Below are 15,222 nucleotides of genomic sequence, written 5' to 3' on the forward strand. Positions count from 1 at the left end.
GAGGTGCAGGCCAAGCTCAATTTTAATTCTTGGCATTCCAGCCGGGTAGACCTGCCTCTTTTTTTTCATTCGGGAACCACGAGTGGTGAATATGCTGGTCGTGGAGGAGCGAGTCTTTTGCTCTGGCGTCGACTGCAACAGCAAAACAAGCCACACGGCAATTGATTTTGCTTGGCTACAACCAATATTTTGAGCCATAAGGCTTCAGATAGGCAGGTCAAAGGGGGGGCGCTTGACTTGGTAAACCAGGAAAACAGAGACCCGCCACCCGTGGCACAGAGACAAAACGGGTCAGTCGCCGAGGTTTGCCCGCCACTTTCAATTTGCTGTCTGCTATATCGACCTTTTGGGATCCGTGGAGACAAAAGACAGAGATTCCAACGGATCTTGCCGCAATGATGGGCTGACGCGCTGGTTGGGGTCGCCCGCTTCGGACGGCACTTTTCGCCCGGGGGGGAGGTTGCCAAGGGTGGGAAATCCTGCACAAGGGGAGAGTCGTGATACACTGTCCCCACGTCTCTCCCTTTTGATCCAATGCTTTTCCTGTTGCACTACGAGAGACACCTTTTTCATGTCCAAAATGGAAGCAGCCAGCCGATCATTTGTTCTGGAAATCGAGTCGTCTTCTCTTTTTTTGTATCGTAAATGTCGAAAACCACTGCCCATGACCAAAGCTTATCCCCTCAATGGCCTGGAGTGATTGACTTTGATTATAGTTTCAGATCTGACCACCGATCCTTTTTGTGTCTTTGTAGTCCCAGAGCTTGCTTCCTAGGTAGTGAGCAGTCAAGGACTTGGGTAGTGAAATCCATGCAATCGATTGGGTGACGAAAGGGGGCAGGGCTCACCCCTTGTCGAACCATCTCGTTGACAAACTCTATTTCCTGCCCACGTTGAGCCCGCATCTTTTTGTCCTTGTGGACTTGCCAGCCTTTTCTACGACGCACAACAAAGCCCGCAGAAGGTGTTTGTGGTCCTGTGGGAACGCATTGACTGTATTCCGAATTATTTGCCAAAAAAACAAACAACAACAATTCGTCGCTCCCATGGTAATTACCCAACATCCACTCCCCAGGTGAAATCTTGATGTTTCTTGCCCCCCGGGATTGCTCACCCTGTTTCCGTCACGTCCGAGCGGCGGCCGCGTGTCCACGAGGATCAAGGTGAAGGAACCCCAGCCGGAACTTATGCTTGCCCCCCACCCCGATGCTCCCGCCAGGGCTGAGCAGTTGCCGTTTGGATTGCGTGCAGGCCCGTTTTGGGTAGTAAAATGGTGCCGCAGGGCGTTTAATTTCGTCTGAACGTCGCGTCAGATATTTTTTTCTCTTTTTTTCTTTTTCGTTGCTTTTCTGTTACCCGTGATGAAAAAAAGCCGATCCCAGAGTCTGGTCGCAAAAGTGCAATATCCCAAGTTTGGTAGGTTTTGTTATCACGCAGGTAGATACAAAAAGGGCTCATTTCTGGTTCCCGTTGCGTTCAGGTTTCGTCGCTGCTGCAAACAGGAAGGTGACTTGTAGCAGAGCTTGGTAGCTTGCAACGCTGACCGGGGGGGCTTATATGGATTGCAGGGTCCGAATATACAGTGGTGCGTACTATATTAGAAAAAAACTCCCACCGAGGCATATCGCATGCAGGAACTGGAACACTGGTCATGACTCGCAAAAAAAAAAGAGATCGAACACCTGCGAACATGACATGCAACCAGAAAAGAACAAAGTGGTGTGGGTACCTACTGTGTTCACCTGGCTTTTAAAGTAGAGTGGGACACATACGAGATCTGGTCTGTCGGCTGCATAAAAACATTACTGGGTGCACGTTGATGCATGCAAACATTGTTCCGATTTTTGATTTACAGTAGTTTAAAAAACGGGATTGCAAATTTGCAAGATTCCTCGGGTCTGTCAATCGAGGAATGAGACGTGCAAACATGAGCAAAAGATCTGCAAACTTTTGGTTGCGTCGACGCTTTTCGCAAACTAGGTTACACCCTCAAAAGGGTTTATGCTCTGTTTATATTTACTACAAAAGTATGTGAACCCCAAATCCAACTCAATTATCGATCGCGCCGCCGCACGAGCTCTCATGCCAAGAACATCCACATCGGTACCGACATCCCCCGCGGACGCAAACCGTAATTAGTCCGGAGGTTCCGAGAGGGTGATCGGACCTCTTTGATCGATTTTCCCATCGGTTCCGTGGTTGAGTTTTTCGATATCGCGGCTCAAAGTCTCCGAACCCTTGCGCAATCCATTCCCTTCGACTGCGAGATTTTGATCAAAAAAAAGTCCATGCTTTTTTTTTCTCTCTTTTTTTGTTTCTTCTTTTTTCCTTTTTTGCAGTTTTCTCTACAACATACAGTGGTGCCACGTCCCTTTTACATGCGATTGGCTTAAGCTTAATTTTCTGACTTGGTGAGCGCATGAACAACGTCGAGCACAGTAAAGTCTCAAGGGATGAAGCCTATCCTCCTAGTGTTTGGCCAACCTAGTGTGTGTATACTAGTTGTTCAGACAAAGGCCCCGATAAAGAAAATCTACAGCATAACCAAAATTGACGTTTGTGTGGTTCCGGGGGGAGTTTGAACAAGAGAGGAATTCAACCGCATAGCCGTTTTCCCGCCTGGGTAGATCTGTCTGACAAGTTTCACAAATTGGGGTAAACTGCCTGCCCTTGGTCCTTTGTTTTCATGTACTGTATCTGGTTCAGGGATCAGGATGGTATGCATTTTCCAAGGAAAAAAGAAACGGCACGAGCACATCCCGGGGGTCCCAGGTACCGGGTTCATTACTCGCAACAAATCATGATCGGGATTGGAGGACGAGGACCCTTAACTAAAAGTAGAGCCGCGGACAGCAGTCTTGGGGGTGCGACATGGGCGACGGATGCGCGCTACAGAACCAAGCTTTGCCTGGGAAAGTTCATCTCATTAGCAGCAAGCTTCCTTTTTTTTCTTTTTTCTTTTTTTGTCTTTTTTTTTCTTCTGATCTATCTTCTATTCGCCGGGCTGGGATCCTGGGGAAGGAGATCAGAAACGACAAAAGGAAAAGATCATGTCGAGAGGGACGAGACCGGCGACGATGGATTTCGACCCCGTCACTCAACCCGAGCTCTTCGGCACGGACAACAAGAAGAGCACAATCTACACGGTCAACTTTGTGCTGCTGACCTTTGCCACCATCCTGGTCGCGCTGCGGTTCTACACGCGCTTCTACATCCTCAACCTCGTGGGCGCGGACGACTGGCTGGTTCTGTTGTCGCTGGTTTTCTTTGCGGCCCTGGTCGCCTGTGAGCTTTTGCGTACGTCGCGACGGTGGCTGCGAAGCCGTTCTGGAGACTGGAGGGCTGATGGACAAAGATTGCTGACTGGGTCGACTGTTGACGAATAGTGGAAAGTCGAGGCCTCGGGCATCACATCGGGACGCTACCAAAGCCAGATGGATTCAAGATATATTTGCAGGTACGTCCGTCTGGCCGATGAACAATTTGTTGCTTTTTTTTCCTCCCTCCGCTGACCACCTTCCAGACCTTTTGGGTCTCGATCCAAATCTACAACTTTGCCGTCGCCATCATCAAGATGGCCTTTTTAGCACAATACTACCGCATCATGACGCTCAAAAAGATGCGGCAGTGGGTTCTAATCGTCACCGGCATCGTGGGAGCCTGGAGCATGTAAGAACGGCGACTCCAGAAGCACGACGGTCGGGCTTTGCTGACCAAGACTTGACAAATTTCAGCTCACAGATCTTCATGGGCATATTCATCTGCGTGCCTGTTTCGGGATTCTGGGACCCGAGACCCGACATGAGATGCCTCCCCGAGCTGACGACCTGTACGTGCTGCGCCACCACAAAACGACTGACCATCGCCCGAAGCTAACACTCGTATGTCCAGGGTACGCAAACGCCATTGGCAACATAATCGCCGACCTCATGATCATCGTGCTACCACTGCCAATGATCAAGGGGCTGAACCTCCCAGGCACGCAAAAGCTGGTCCTGGTTGGAATCTTTTGCTTGGGTTTCTTGTAAGCCCCCCCAATGCCATCAACCCATCATCCTGCTCTCGCAAACTAACACCCATCCAAAGCACAACCTCCATCAGCGCCAGCCGGATCCGCTTCCTCGGCACGCCGGTCGACGTGACGTTCGAAAACCCCGAAGCCGAGTACTGGTCGCTCGCGGAGATCTGCAGCGGCATCGTGTGCGCGGTGCTGCCGACGCTGCGGCCGCTGGCGGGCAAGTACCTCCCGACGCTGTTTGGCAGCCGCTTCAGCAGCAGCGGGTCGTACTTCATCTCGGCGCGGCGGCAGACGTGGCAGCCCAAGGGCACGACGAGCGGGCTGCACACGTCGTCGCTGGCCCACTCGACGCAGCAGCGCCGCCACAAGGGCCACGGCGGCAACAGCGCCGCCGGCGCGACGACCACGACGAGCAGCCGCGCGCCGCCGGCCGAGGACGAGGAGCAGCTGACCCCCGGCGGCTACAGCGATATCGGCAAGCCGCTGTCCACCATCGACAGCAACGAGGAGGGCGCGGCGGAGGAGGGGCGCGCGGGCATCGCCAGGGGGGACGTGATGGAGATGCAGGGCATGGCGGGAGGGGGAGGAGGGGCGAGGAGGACGCCGGAGCCCGTGTATCCGGATAGAGTCTACGCGGGCAACACCGGGCAGCCGCCCACGTCGGTGTCGGCTAACAGGCGGTGGGATGGGGTTCATGCGCCGCCGAGGGGCCCTCCCATGGCGGGAATAATGGTGCAGCGGGAAGTTGTGATACAAGAAGAGCCCCGACCTATTTGAGCGTGGGAGGGTATTTTTTGGTTTTATTTTACTTTTTTCTCAAAAAAACTAGATGGTCTAGTTATTTATGCAATCATTAATCTTGTCTCTTTTGGGTTGAAGCCTGTCCACACACAATCACTGAATCTTTTCCGACGTGGCATGTTAGAGGCTTTTCCTCTTTGCGAGTCTGGACGGTTTGACTTGATTAAAGATCATCCTACTTGACTCCAAATAAGTATCGATAAAGATCAAACTTATATATATCATGTTCTCTATATGGCGTAGCGTCTCGACGGGTGATCCCGGTCTTCAAAGTTTCGCAGGTTGCCACATTATGCCCAAAAGGGAATATGGGTAGGATCGTCGGTACTAAGTTTAACTCGCACGTTTCAAGCTACACAAAACGTATTAGTCAATCTTTGGTTAGAGGAAATGACGCACATGTCAATGCAACAGAACTGCAAAAAGGGAAGGTTGTTTTGCCTTGAATTGTTCGAGTACAGACCACTGACTTTGAACCACAACTTATTTTTCAGAAAATCGCAACTGTTCTTTGTGGTGAGTGGCTTGCGACTTGGATGAAAGATTTCGAGTCTATTAGCTGCTTGCATACGGATAAATTGCCGTTGTTATAGGCTAGGCCAACGCCAGTGCACCTGTTAGGTACCCAAAAGATGCTATTACAGACGGTAAAAGAAAGGAAAAGGGAAACAGAGGAAAGAGATCTTGGCCCTCCCTCCTCTTATAGTCAAGGTACAGATCATTCCCGCTTATAGTAAGTATCTAGAGATACGTGCAACCAGACCATAGGACACGCCATGCGGCCCAGCAGAAAAAAGGCACCCGTTGGGAGTCGTGGTGGGCAAAACTTGCGGCAACGGTAGCTTTCCCTTTGCTGGAGCTCTCACAAAGCCATAGATACCAATATAGGTTTCAGTAGCAGAAGGATCCTGGATCATACGTCTATGTGCGCAGCTAAGCAATATATGAATTTTTCTGGCGCACGAGTTGATCTAGTTTGCTCGCGATCCAGGGACTAGCGCAAACAAAGTTACCAGACACAAAAAACAACGTACTCTTGAAGTAATGGTTGACAACACACAAGCGGCAAGCCGCAACTTGTAGGAATATTCCGAATTTGTGGTCAAGATAACAACAATATTCCCAAAGGAGATTGAGCGAGTAATGAGCTCCTATCAACCCGTCAAATTCTCGTCTGCCTCTTTTCGCTCACGCCGGGCAGGCTGGGGCTGCTTTTGGCAAGACCATACTGGTAAATAACGATACAGAAACATATAACCTGCCGCAAAACTACTTTGCAAGTGTCCAACATCACACAATTCTCAGTCCTTACGCCAAGACTTTGGCACAGGCAAACATGTTTGCGTGTTTTGCTCGGTTGTATAGCCGAAAGGTCGAGGTCTCTAATTCATAACGACCTCCACGCCGTGGTAAACAAGGCCCCGGTTCCCGCTTGGTCTCACTACTTATCGGGTGATAGCTCAGTTGTCCACTGCAACTTGGACGCATGCCTAATCCTCTGTGGGTGAACGTCTCGACTTTGAGAGCGGCATGGATCACATAATCGATTCCAGGATGCATGCACAATGATTCAAACCAAATACACCAAAAAATCACACAACACACCTACAGCAGCAACCCCGCAACCACCAAAGGCCCCACCCACCATCCCCCAGGCCCAACCGCCCCAGCCGCGTTCCCCATATCGACCCCCTCCCTCGGCCTCTGCACCATCTCCGTGAAGGAACCCACAATGTTGCCCCGGGGCCAGTACTGGCAGACGAGGAACCACCTCGCGCCGCCGTCGTCCCCGCCGCCGCACAGCTTCCTCCCGCAGCCCACGTCGCTCGTGTCCCTCCACACCATCTGCGTAAAGTGGCCGGTGCGGTCGTCGAACTCGCCGCTGCCAAAGTCGTAGCGGCGCCGCTCGTCGCCCCACGCCACCACGCCCACCGCCGCGTCGGCGTACCCCAGGGCCAGGTTCTCGCCGTAGGGCCCGCCCGAGTGCGCAAGCTCGCAGCGGGACGGGGTGGCGACCTCGTCGAGGTGCGAGGCGGACGAGTCGGCCAGCGTGTCGTTCCACTCGAGGTCCGGGGCGGAATGCTGCGATCGGAAGCGGTTGTGGGTCGTCAGCATGGCGGCTTGGAAGTCGTCGCTGCGCGTGTAGGATGGTTCGTCGGTTGGGCTGGCGGGGTTGGCGGTTATGGTGCGGGTTTCTTGCGGGATGGCGGATGTGGTGCCGATGGATGCGAGGAGGAGGATTGCGGGCAGCATTTTGGCTGTTGTCGCACAGGAATATTATACAGTATTAGAGTTTAATTTATTTATTACGTGGGTAAAGTTTGTAACTTTGATTGTTCTCATAGATCGCCAGATATGCACAGATCGTACCCAAAACGAGCACAAATGTGGTGCGAATGCAATCAAGGTTGAGTTGACATGTTGCATCCAAAGAGCGGGCCGCTACCCCAGGTTAAACCCCCAGGAAACCCCAGGAAACCCCCAGGAAACGGCATCTTTGCAAAGCTTGGCCAACGCAAACGGCCCAAAAACCGGGTATCTTGGGTTTTGTTGCCATGCTTCTTTTGCGAGGCGATTGGTTGTCAATAAAAGTCCGTGGGCTTATTGCCAGGATTTTGACATGACGTAGTGGCCGACTGGCAAGCCTTGCTTGGCTTCATCATCAGATGTGTCTAGGGTTAGGGTATAGATCGTTTCCGCTAAGCAAAGGTGCGATATCCGAACCACGGCTAGACGGCAAGACGGGTATCTCTGATAGAGAATCTCTGCGGGTTAGCGTCTACTAGATCTGGTATAGCGCCATGCGGCCAATCTCTTACTGCCCGGACCTTAGCCTCCGTCACTAGACTAGCCTCCCGACCCCCAGCCACCCCAGCTTCTAGCAGGTGTTGTAGATGCTTTACCCGGTGATAGCTACCGCGGGTGGATTGACGTGTGGGTCAACTGTCGACCTCGCATGTGATGAAGCCTTGGGACGACAACAAATAGATTCCTCCTCGTAGCAAACCCATGATACGCACGATAAATAATCTGAAAATATTCAATCCGCGCAGTCGGCGCTAGACATAAAGTTGCTTGCACATTAACAGCTCAATCTGTAGCACCAAAGATGCACAACCAAAATCGGAGACTCCCGCCATGATTAAATTGCTAGCGATTGGGTAAGCAAGTCCGCCACACCTTCCATGCCCCCCCAAGACCCCTTTTCGAAAAAGTGTGGTAGCTTATCTTTTTTCCCCTCCAAAAGTCATTGACGTAGTTGAGTGGTGCAAAGCAATCGGTTGGTCGGACCTTACCCTACCCACGTGGCCAGAAAATATTAGATTAGACTAGACGAACTTGACACAAAAGAAACGCGCCGCTAGAGAAGAAGAAGAAAGAGCGATTAAAGTTTTTTCCCGACCGTTCGGCATGGGATCTGGGACGCTGCTTCCTAGGTCTAGAGTCTAGGCAACCATTAGAACCCCGCGTTTTGTGCTACAAAAGAGGGTAGATGAACCTGGGCGTCTCTCCTTGCTCCCATCTACCTGGTACCAGTGCGCTCGATTCATTCCAGTAGTCAAACATTTCTTTGCTCATCCCTTTTGAACCATGGAGAGCAGCAAGGTTGCAGATGTCGGAGAGGCCGGGAGCAGCTCGTCCATCAATGAGGCCCCGGCCAGCCTTCATGACATCGCCGACGGATATGATTCCGAGATGGAAGGACTGACCATCTACGAGAAAAAGGCTCTGCTGGTCAATCGCGAGCTAGCAGCCCAGGGTATGGGACGATACCAGTGGATGGTCTTTTTGCTCTGTGGGTTCGGGTACTTTCTAGACCTGTTGTACGTTCAAGTCCACGCTCCCCTTGCCACAAAAGGTACCCTGTCCCTACACAGCCCGTTAATGGAAAAACCAAACACCACAGGTGGGCCCAAGCCTTTGGCCTCATCCTCCCGTCGATCAAGCAGGAATTCGGCTTCAGCGCCGTGGACTCGGGCAACCTCAGCACGGCCTTCAACGCAGGGCTGACGGCGGGGGCGCTCTTCTGGGGCGTGGTCACGGACATCATCGGGCGGTACTGGGCCTTCAACTTCACGGTGCTGATCGCCAGCGTCTTTGGCATCTGCCTGGGGGCGCCCGACTCGTACAACGGCGTGCTGGTGCTGGCCGCCTTTGTCGGCATCGGCGTCGGCGGCAACGTCCCCATCGACACCACCATCTGCCTCGAGCTGCTGCCGCGCGGCAAGCGTTGGCTCCTCCCCACGCTGTCCGTCTTTCAGCCCCTCGGCGTCATCGTCTGCTCCGCCATCGCCTACGGCTTCATCCCAAACTACTCGTGCGCCACCGACCTCGAGTCGTGCAGCAACGTCGCCGCCGGGCAGCCCTGCTGCGGCAAGCGCGACAATTGGGGCTGGCGCTACACCATGTTTACGATTGGGTCCATCACCATCGCGGCGTGGATCGCGCGCTTCTTCCTCTTCAAGTTCAAGGAGTCGCCCAAGTTTCTGCTGTTTCGCGGCCGGGACGCCGACGCCGTCGAGGTGCTGCAGTACATTGCAGACTTCAACAAGGTCCCCTGCACCATCTCGGTCGAGAGCTTTGAGAATCTCGGTGAGGATGAGGGCCCGACTTCGGCTGGTGTCGAGGGGAGGGAGGGTCGCATCGTGTTGGGCTCTGGCGAGAGGCAGAAGAATCTGTCCTTGTTTCAAAAGTTCAAGTTTGAAATGTCGCGACTCCAGGTGCTCTTTAGCAGTCCTGTTATGACCTGGCTGACTGTTTGCGTCTTTCTCGTCTACTGCTTCGACTACGTATGTTCTTGCAGCTCTTGCCATGTTTATTCCTCACCCTTCATCCCATCAACTTAACTTTATCAAGCTAACTTTTGTCTCTTCCAGTTCGCCTTCTCCATCTCGGGCGCGTTCCTCCCCACCATCCTCCGCAACCGCGGCACCGAGCTCGGCCTCGGCCTGCAGTGGACCTACCTATCCTACATCTACATCAAGCTCTTTGGCATCCCCGGCGTGCTGGCCGGCACGACCATCTACAAGTGGCGGCGGCTGTCAATGGTGGTGTCGTCTGCGCTCTTTGGCGGCATGCTCTTTGCCTTTACCGCCGTCCACGACGCAAACAGCTACATTGGCATCAGCGGGCTCGTCTACTGCTTCCAGAGCATGTTCAACGCCATCCTCTACGGCATGACGCCAGAGTTCTTCCCGGCTCCCGTCAGGGGCACGGCGTGCGGCGCCGCGTCGTTTTTCGGTCGCGTCTTTGGCATCATTGCGCCGCTGGTGGGCGCGAGGGTGTTGGCCGTCAGTCAGAATGGGGTTCTGTACCTGGCTGGGAGCAGTGCTTTCGTCAGTACGATATTTGTTTGCCTGATTCCTGGGAGGTTTATTGGTGGCCAGAGCTATTGATGGTGGTTTGATCGGGTGGTGAGAAGCTCGGGTATTATTTACAGTTATTATAGACAGTGCGCGCTTTATTAGTTCTAGAATTAGAAGGTATTATTTGTCGGGACCGAATCGATGATACATGACTGCGAAGCTAGGGCTTTTTTTCCCGATGTGCGTTGCCGGCCATGCAGCAGTGCGCAGCCTAGCCAGATTCGGCAGCGGGAACAGCAAATTCCAGCGTCAGCTCTAGCCGTAGTCTACAGATTTAGCAGCTTGTTGCATATAGCCAGAAAAATATTTTTCGGGTACCATGTATCTTTAAGAGACACTAGACTAGGCGAAGCTCTCAAGCCTGCAGAATACTATAGATTTGGGTCGTCTACCAAACAGGCGGACGCACGCGGCTAGCTCTGGTCTCGTCAATGTTGTGGCAGAAAAACACCACTCACTCTGGATTTTTTGACTGCTAGTGCATCAACCGAAAGCTAAATTTGGATGCCAGCATCGCCAACATGCCATGGGCAACTGCCAAGGGAAATTCTTGCTGCCCCCGCACGATGTAGGTTTCTTCCCTATCGTCTTATCCAATGACAGCGCATACCATTCCGGTATTTGCACCGGTCGAGTGAACCAATTCCACTCAATGCTTGTCACCTGCAGCAAAACATGTCGTACAACATCCAAATCGGGCGACAAGGTCCGGGGTACGGAACCTTTTGAAATAGGCTATTTCAGAAAGAGGTGCTCAACTGGCAATTTATATTGTAACTAGGCGGTTGTCGTGATTTATTTTCGACTGCCAAAAGAAATTGGAATATGGATCCGCCAAGCCTGGGGTGATGAGGCCGTTCCTACCCTTGATAGCTGACGATTGAGCCATTGACGGATACTGGGACGCGCCACCCGCATACTAATTGGGTTTTACAATAATATTAGGACTGCATGTGGGCTGAGGACTAGACGGACGAGGTTGGCTGTGAGGAGGCGAGAGTCAGACCTTGAAGCAGACGGTATACCGACAGATTCACAGAGTTATGCAAACAGAAATGAGCTACCATTCTCCAAATCTTTGATAGCTTCTTGTCAGAGTCAAGCAAGCAAGGCTTGGTGCACAAGGACAAGTGCAAACAAGCTTCCGCCCAGCATTGTGACAGCGAACAAGCAACGCTAAGCATTCCACACCTGCTCCCGCGAGCAGCAATGTCCCTACCCGCGTGTTTTTGTTTCCGGCAATGATTATCGCCCGAGCCCAAACATCGATGCGGTCCTTTGCCTCTTTCCCCCAGCCCGTCCCCGCGTTCTGTCAAATCTGGGGTGTAGCCGAGGTGGTGTGATTGGCTGGGGAAAACAGGACCAGAACCAAAAGTGTCCGACTGCAGCTGCAGCTCTACCGAGGATGGATGCACGGGGATCGTTTAGTACATGAAAAGTCGGCCTCTGTACATTGGTTTTGCAATGTAACTCCTTGGTTTGATTGGTCCTCGGGTTCTTTGCCACCTTGTCGCCCTCGCGCGTTTCGGCAGTCGACGTCGGACGGGGTTGGCATACAAGAGCGCAAACGCAGGGACTAGAAGCCGGATTAGGGGTTAGTAGCTACTGTAGATGGGTACAATCTTTTCCAAAGTGATGGCTGCTGTGGCTGTCCAATGATGACCCAAGAAAACGCACAGAGGTTGGATGATCGTAAATCAGGGCCGTTTATCCTGATGACGGACCTTTGAGATCCTTATTAACTTGGCTCCTTTGGGTCATGATGCCAATATGGAAGAAGGATCTGTTGCGTCGGGACTGCTCGTCGGTGGCTTGGTTGATGTCTCCTCAGAGCTGTGCTCAAATACATATACCCCACGCTCTCCAGCCCGGATAGACGCATCCCTACTCCCTCTCCCCCAGCCTCAAGGTCCCCAGCACCGGCCCACATACCCCCACCACACAGACTCGTCCATCTCACCAGTCTCAAAAGTCAAAAACATGCAGCTCACCAAAGCAGGCGTCTTCCTGGGGGCGCTGATGGGCGGGGCGGCGGCGCAGCAGGTGGGCACGCAGACGGCCGAGAACCACCCCAAGATGACGTGGAAAAAGTGCACGGGCAAGGCGTCGTGCACGACGGTCAACGGCGAGGTGGTCATCGACGCCAACTGGCGCTGGCTGCACGACGCCAGCAGCAAGAACTGCTACGACGGCAACAGGTGGACCGACTCGTGCCGGACGGCGTCCGACTGCGCCGCAAAGTGCTCGCTCGAGGGCGCGGACTACGCCAAGACGTACGGCGCCTCCACCAGCGGCGACGCGCTGTCGCTCAAGTTCGTCACCAGGCACGACTACGGCACAAACATTGGCAGTCGCTTCTACCTCATGAACGGAGCTTCCAAGTATCAAATGTTCAGCCTGCTCGGCAACGAGTTTGCCTTTGACGTGGATCTTTCCACCATCGAGTGCGGGCTCAACTCGGCGCTGTACTTTGTTGTAAGTGTTTGTGGCTGGTGCATTGCGTAGAAGATTGTAAGCTGACATTCTTTGTTATAGGCCATGGAGGAAGATGGTGGCATGAAGAGCTACTCGAGCAACAAGGCTGGTGCCAAGTACGGAACGGGCTACTGCGATGCTCAGTGTGCTCGTGATCTCAAGTTTGTTGGAGGCAAGGTGTGTGACGACTAACGACAGGCTCATATATTGTCACTTTTCTTCCATGACGCTGACCATTTCTTTCTTCATCTGTGACTTGTCTAGGCAAACATTGAAGGATGGAAGCCGTCGTCCAACGATGCCAACGCCGGAGTCGGTCCGTATGGTGCCTGCTGCGCCGAGATTGACGTTTGGTGAGTTTCTTTTCTGCTAGTCTGTAGAAACAATGTACACTAGTAACACCACAAACCCCTTTGCTGACATTCCTCTTCAGGGAGTCCAACGCCCACGCCTTTGCATTCACTCCTCACCCTTGCACCGACAACAAGTACCACGTCTGCCAGGACAGCAACTGCGGTGGCACATACTCTGACGACCGGTTCGCTGGCAAGTGCGATGTAAGTGTTTACTGTGAAGCCAGTCCACCCACTCACAATGACCACTGACCAGCAACGCTTACCATTGACCATGTCAGGCCAACGGATGCGACATCAACCCCTACCGTCTGGGCAACACCGACTTTTACGGCAAGGGCAAGACGGTCGACACCTCCAAAAAGTTCACGTAAGCACCCCCCCTTCCCCTCGTCGTCCTCCAGCCCCAAGCTAACAAACCCTCTGACCCAGCGTCGTGACCCGCTTCGAGCGCGACGCCCTGACGCAGTTCTTTGTGCAAAACAACAAGCGCATCGACATGCCCAGCCCGGCGCTCGAGGGCCTCCCCGCGACGGGCGCCATCACGGCCGAGTACTGCACCAACGTCTTCAACGTCTTTGGCGACCGCAACCGCTTCGACGAGGTCGGCGGCTGGTCGCAGCTGCAGCAGGCCCTGTCGCTGCCCATGGTCCTCGTCATGAGCATCTGGGACGACCACTACTCCAACATGCTCTGGCTCGACTCGGTCTACCCGCCCGACAAGGAGGGCTCCCCGGGCGCCGCCAGGGGTGACTGTCCCCAGGACAGCGGCGTGCCGTCCGAGGTGGAGTCGCAGATTCCTGGCGCGTAAGTTTTTTTTTTTTTTTTTTTTTTTTTTTGACGTTGAAGCGTCCTCTATATATACCAAGGTGCCTTGCGCCAACTGACAACATCTTTACAGTACCGTCGTATGGAGCAACATCCGCTTCGGACCCGTCGGCTCTACCGTTAGTAAGTAAAACCCCTGGTGGTCTAGGCGCTTAGCAAAGACTGGTATTGACTATAACATGACATCATCACAGACGTCTAAGCAACGATGTTTCTCGAAGGAAACCCCATCATTGCCAACAACCCATGACCATTTGATACTTCCATGGTCTCTCAGATTGTACATGTCCCCGGATTCGAGCTTGCAAAGTTACTTGAATGTCTTGCTCCACGCACTGAGCGTTGATCATTGATTCCAACAGTCAAGCACGAAACTGTCATTTTCAAAAATAAATAAAACAATCATTTTAAGCTATTATTGACAAGGGCGCGCGACTTGGAGCTGTCAGTTAACGTTGCGTACCCCCTGTTCGGCACCCCCCCTGTTCGGCACCCTGAAAATCTAACAACGAAATGCCTACTTTTATAAACTGATTTAAATATAAAATTATCAACGGACAAAAATACAATCGTTTTCACGCTTCTCCGGTTCATTAACCTCTTCTTCATCAGCTAAAGGTTCCAAATTTTCTATATCATTTTCCTGCAATCCAATAATGTTCTGTTTGTTAACCAAAAGCTCGTTTGGATCCGGAACCACCCTCCTCCTTTTAACCGGCCGTATTGCCTCCAGTTGTGCTTCCAATAAGCTGATTTTTTGCTGGGCGCTAGCCAAAAGGGTATCTTTGGCTTCGAAGCTTTTTTGGACTTTTGCAAATAAAAGACGTGAAGTAGCGTTGGTTTTGTTGGATTGGGAAAGTTTTTGCAGTTGAAGTCGGATATCTCGGGTCGTTTTAGGGGTTTTCCAAATAAGTAAAGACGGGTCGTTAATTTTTTGGGCTGGGCTTTCCGGTGTTTTATCCCTTTGCAAACCGTTGTTTTTATCTTTTATAACGTTGGCGTTGCTATTTTCTAACAAAAAAGGGCTTAAAAGTGGTTTAACCAAGTTTACCGGCCATAACCCCGTTGTACGCCAACCAGATTGAATGGTTTTTGCTATAAATGCTTTTAATCTGGCTTTTCGATAACAAAGTAGGAAATTTCGTTTTCCAATAACTGTTAAACAGCAAAATTGGCTAACAAATCCAAGTTGACGTCGATAAGCTTCTTTTAACGGCCCAAAAACCGATAGATCCAATGGTTGAAGAACGTGTGACGAATGAGGGGGTAAATATAGGAGTTGAATATTATTTTGCAAGCAAAGAAGCATAAATTCGTCCGTTATATGTGATCCATGGCCATCCAAAACTAATAACCGCTTTTCAGGGGTTAAAGGTTGGGT

General features: G+C 52.2%; 4 protein-coding genes across 4 annotated transcripts; 3 read left to right on the forward strand and 1 right to left on the reverse strand.

The window, feature by feature from the left end:
• Nucleotides 1-3,050: 3,050 nt before the first annotated feature.
• MGG_07806 (uncharacterized protein) lies at nt 3,051-4,795 on the forward strand (the record flags this gene model as incomplete). The annotated part of the gene is made up of 6 exons (XM_003712975.1): nt 3,051-3,297; nt 3,387-3,457; nt 3,524-3,669; nt 3,735-3,829; nt 3,892-4,024; nt 4,087-4,795. 6 exons carry the CDS (start codon nt 3,051-3,053, stop codon nt 4,793-4,795), a joined length of 1,401 nt encoding a protein of 466 aa, XP_003713023.1.
• A 1,629-nt stretch (nt 4,796-6,424) lies between these two features.
• On the reverse strand, nt 6,425-7,078 carry MGG_07807 (uncharacterized protein; the record flags this gene model as incomplete). The annotated part of the gene is made up of 1 exon (XM_003712976.1): nt 6,425-7,078. The coding sequence occupies exon 1, from the start codon at nt 7,070-7,072 to the stop codon at nt 6,425-6,427; it is 648 nt and encodes a 215-aa protein (XP_003713024.1). The 5' UTR covers nt 7,073-7,078.
• Nucleotides 7,079-8,395: 1,317 nt separating this feature from the next.
• On the forward strand, nt 8,396-10,215 carry MGG_07808 (membrane transporter; the record flags this gene model as incomplete). Its single annotated transcript, XM_003712977.1, has 3 exons — nt 8,396-8,643; nt 8,727-9,609; nt 9,697-10,215. The coding sequence occupies exons 1-3, from the start codon at nt 8,411-8,413 to the stop codon at nt 10,213-10,215; spliced, it is 1,635 nt and encodes a 544-aa protein (XP_003713025.1). The 5' UTR covers nt 8,396-8,410.
• Nucleotides 10,216-12,165: 1,950 nt separating this feature from the next.
• On the forward strand, nt 12,166-13,972 carry MGG_07809 (exoglucanase 1; the record flags this gene model as incomplete). Its single annotated transcript, XM_003712978.1, has 7 exons — nt 12,166-12,660; nt 12,721-12,837; nt 12,925-13,013; nt 13,094-13,217; nt 13,295-13,383; nt 13,446-13,820; nt 13,915-13,972. 7 exons carry the CDS (start codon nt 12,166-12,168, stop codon nt 13,970-13,972), a joined length of 1,347 nt encoding a protein of 448 aa, XP_003713026.1.
• Nucleotides 13,973-15,222: the final 1,250 nt, after the last annotated feature.

Source organism: Pyricularia oryzae, chromosome 3, assembly GCF_000002495.2.
Source record: "Pyricularia oryzae 70-15 chromosome 3, whole genome shotgun sequence".
Classification (NCBI taxonomy): Eukaryota; Fungi; Ascomycota; class Sordariomycetes; order Magnaporthales; family Pyriculariaceae; genus Pyricularia; species Pyricularia oryzae.